The sequence below is a fragment of the Cucurbita moschata genome, unplaced genomic scaffold (assembly GCF_002738365.1).
Source record: "Cucurbita moschata cultivar Rifu unplaced genomic scaffold, Cmos_1.0 Cmo_Scf00052, whole genome shotgun sequence".
Taxonomy (NCBI): Eukaryota; Viridiplantae; Streptophyta; class Magnoliopsida; order Cucurbitales; family Cucurbitaceae; genus Cucurbita; species Cucurbita moschata.
The window spans coordinates 597,415-601,529 of NW_019268568.1; the positions used below are offsets into that span (position 1 = coordinate 597,415).

The 4,115-nt window shown below is 34.6% G+C and overlaps 1 protein-coding gene across 2 annotated transcripts in view; it reads left to right on the forward strand.

The window, feature by feature from the left end:
- LOC111436253 (U3 small nucleolar RNA-associated protein 21 homolog) overlaps nt 1–4,115 on the forward strand; it is a 13,710-nt gene that overhangs the window by 8,953 nt on the left and 642 nt on the right. Inside the window, exons 11-19 of one of the 2 annotated variants that reach the window (XR_002709205.1) lie at nt 864–1,003; nt 1,541–1,753; nt 1,856–1,940; nt 2,030–2,324; nt 2,803–3,064; nt 3,165–3,384; nt 3,482–3,696; nt 3,821–3,980; nt 4,040–4,106. Coding sequence is in view for 1 of the 2 variants with exons in the window: in XM_023073996.1 (XP_022929764.1) it covers nt 864–1,003; nt 1,541–1,753; nt 1,856–1,940; nt 2,030–2,324; nt 2,803–3,064; nt 3,165–3,384; nt 3,482–3,696; nt 3,821–3,970 (1,580 nt within the window). In the remaining variant the exon portion in view is untranslated. Of the gene's footprint in view, nt 1–863; nt 1,004–1,540; nt 1,754–1,855; nt 1,941–2,029; nt 2,325–2,802; nt 3,065–3,164; nt 3,385–3,481; nt 3,697–3,820; nt 4,016–4,039; nt 4,107–4,115 lie in introns of those variants that run through there. The other variant, XM_023073996.1, reaches the window with a different exon arrangement.

A 4,115-nucleotide genomic window follows, 5' to 3' on the forward strand; every position in this document is an offset into this window, starting at 1 on the left:
TTTTTTTTTTTTTTTTTGTTTAAAGAAACAGAACTTTCGTTAATATTATGAAAAGATACATGCCAAGCTACAAATAACTCCTATTTGGTTGGGGTAGATTGAAAGGGCTTCCCAATTATGAAAGAGTACAATTTGAGTAATTGCTAAAGTGCTTATAAAGAGTACTCCAGAAGAAATTCTGCAGGGTCGTTTTGTTCCAAGGCTGAAATTTTCTTCATAAGTTTTTTGGTTTATTTCAAACTAAAGTTCCCAAATAAGAGCATTTAATGTAATTGATCCTGAAGAATTGTCTTTGCAATTTAACTTCAACCCACATAAAAGTTGGAAAATGTTGTCACTGGAGCTGGAGCTTATAAAACCGCTCTAATCAGTATTGACCTAGTTACTCAAGTACTTGAACAAAATGCTCCAATAAGATGCTATAAAACATTAAAAACTTGAAATTCTTGACAAGTTCTCATTTATACCAACATTTTGCTCGTTTGCATCCAATAAGAAACTCAAACAAAGATTGCTAATCTGTGCATAATTCTAATTAGTTTAAGGCATATATCCTCGACTAAGAGGTCAAAGCTTTGAATCCCCTCATCCCCACATGTTATTTGAAATTGAATTTAAAAGGTAAAAAAAGATCATCATTACTACAAAAAGTTACTCCTGGTAGAATGAAGACATCAATGAAATTCCTAAATGAAGTGATCAAATATCCCTTGACCAGCAATTTCATAAAATATTTAATTTAATCCAAGTTGAATCGATATCCTAACCTTTATCTTCATTTGTAGTTGTGTATTCATTTGTTATCTGGTGTTTGTTCGATGATATCAAATTTAGTATTGTTATTTTCTTGAATTTGTTTTTAGCTGAAATTAGAGAGCGTGATTGGTGCAATGTGGTTACATGTCATGTTGATACTCCACAAGCATACGTATGGAGACTTCAAAACTTTGTTCTCGGCGAGCATATCTTGAAACCATGCCCAGAAAACCCGACGCCAATTAAGGTTTGTTCAAGATGATGTCACTTTCACCCTGTTTTTAGGCATCTGTATATAATATGACATATAGTTAGGGAGAAAAAGAAATGATATATGGTTCACATTATACGATTTCCTAGTGATTTCACTTTTCTATAAGGGTTGAAACTGTATCTATTAATTTTGTTGACCGTATTTTGTGGTATGAAAAATGATTTATGCTAATTTGTGATGAAAACTGGGGTCCAAGAGTTGAGTATGGGTGTGTTTCAGTCATTATGGTGATAAATTGTTTATTGGCCTTCTCTGTTGTTTGGGTGGATCTGTAAGCTGCAAAAAGATGTGTGCATGTTCCCTGATTCTAAATGTATATATAATTACTAGCATATTCTTTTTGTTTTAAATTGTCCGTTGAAATACCTAAAACTTGATATACTTGGTGTATGATTATTTCATAATGAAAAAAAGAATATTTATTTCTGAACATTTTTGGTCACTTTGATGTTAATATAATATTTATTTCTGTTGATGAAAACCCTATATGATACTTCATCTGGACAACAGGCTTGTGCAATCAGTGCATGTGGAAATTTTGCTTTCTTAGGGACAGAAGGTGGTTGGATTGAGCGATTCAATCTTCAATCGGGTGCTAGTAGAGGTAGTTACTTGGATAAAAAGGAAGGAAGAAACGCTGCACATATTGGAGAAGTTGTCGGTCTTGCTTGTGATTCTACAAATACCCACGTTATAAGTGCAGGAGTTGGTGGAGATATAAAGGTTTCTATTGCATGTCCTTTAACTTAGCAACCAACCAAGACTTGGGCAATCTCAGAGGAGAGTTTGTGATAAGTTCCATTTGTTAAATGTCTTATGTTACAGGTTTGGAATTTCAAGGAGCGTGATCTAAAATCCAGATGGGAAATTGGTAGTTCTGTTGTGAAGATTGTCTATCATCGAGTAAATGGTAACTTCCAGGAACCCAATCTGACCTTGATGACACATTTTCCTTGTTGAATCGTGTTTTTAAGCAGATTTTTTAAACTTGAATTTCAGGACTTTTGGCAGTGGTAACTGATGATTTGGTTATCCGTCTGTTTGACATTGTGGCTTCAAGAATGGTTCGTAAATTTGAAGGTCATACAGATCGTATAACAGATTTGTCTTTCAGTGAGGATGGAAAATGGCTTTTAACATCTAGTATGGATGGAAGTCTTAGAATTTGGGACGTCATTTTAGCAAGGCAAATCGATGCACTACAAGTTGATGCTTCCATTACTGCATTTTCTATTTCTCCAAATATGGATATCTTGGCGACTACACATGTAGATCAAAATGGAGTCTACCTCTGGTAAGTTATCTTGATGGCAATACATATACTCGTTTAGTAAGGCGAATAAGGAGAAGTATAAATGGGGAAAATGATTTTTAGTATTATTTTCTGGAATGAAACGATCTTATTTTTATCTCCGTTGTCTCGTTAATTATGAATTTCATATTTTATCCTTTAGGAACTGTTTTATTTTTAAACTTTACCAAATTCGACCTCTTCCTTCCTCATGATCTTCGTAAAGATTATTTACCGAAAACTGATTTCAGTTAAAACAAATTTGGAAACCTTTCAAGCAGGCTATAGTTAGTTGTTAATCAAGCAGGCTATCGAATATTTAGTTACATAGATATTGAAGACATGCTTAAAGATTGGAAACTTTTGAATGTTGTACTGAGGAACAAAAAATGATAGTCAGAGGGCTAGAATGTATTGCCATGGGGTTCTTTCCTTTCTGTTTGTAAGACTGCTAAATATTTTTGACTTTTTGACATTTTAGGGTGAATCAATTAATGTTCTCTGGTTCATCAAACGTGGATACCCTTGCAAGTGGAAAGGATATTGTTAATGTTAAATTGCCATCAGTCTCCTCCACAGAAGGAATGGAGTTCGAAGATCGCAACGAGAATCCTTCAAAACCTCCTGAATCTAAAGATTTATCAGGCTTTCACATCTCTAGCCAGCAAATCCCAGATTTAATTACACTTTCACTGTTGCCCAGAAGTCAGTGGCAGAGCTTGGTCAATTTGGACATAATAAAGGTATGTTCTTATTCTTACTTGATTTCCTCCATTGCACACAGACAAAAAAGAAAATTTATGTACTAATGCCTTTTTTTTTTCATGAATTTTCAACGTCCAGGCCCGTAATAAACCAATCGAACCTCCAAAGAAACCCGAAAAGGCTCCTTTCTTCCTGCCATCTCTTCCTTCTCTCTCTGGAGAAATACTATTTAAGCCTTCTGAGTCAGCAAACACAGAGAGAGCAGAAAAGGGAGTTGATAATGAAGAACACAAAAAATCGGATATAACATCGTCTCAATTCTTGCAGATTCTTGAATCTTCTTCTGAAGTACAGAACTGTAAGTTAGCACAGTGTTTGCATTTCTTTGAGATTTTTTGTGCTTTAGCTGTAAACGTGAAGCATTTCTGAAATAATATTATTCCTTTATATTTCAGTCTCAGCCTTTACTGATTACATAAAGGGTTTATCTCCATCAACATTGGATTTGGAACTTCGCATGCTTCAAATTATAGATGACGATGAGCGTCAAGAACCCGAAAAGAGACCTGAACTTATTTCAATTGAATTGCTTCTTGATTATTTCATACACGAAATTACTTGCCGCAACAATTTCGAGTTCATCCAAGCCTCTATCAGATTGTTCCTGAAGGTATGGCTATATCAAAGGATTTCTCAGATCATGACTTCGAACTTCTCTAGTTAAAGAACTGATGGAAGGTTTTGTTAATGAAAAATGCTTCTACTAAATGGCTGCATATTCCTTTTGGCTATAGATACACGGCGAGACGATTCGTTGCCAGTTGACATTGCAGGAAAAGGCAAGGAAACTCCTGGATATTCAGAGCTCAGTATGGCAAGGTTTGGATAAAATATTCCAATCCTCTAGATGTATGGTTACTTTTCTTAGCAACTCACAGTTTTAGGTGTTGTGACTTGGTTGGTTCATCGTAGAATCATGAAAGATCATATTATTTATTGCTGTTGTGACTTGGTTGGTTGGTTCATCGTAGAATCATGAAAGATCATATTATTTATTGCTGTTGTAGATTAGTTTTTTTTTTTTTTTTT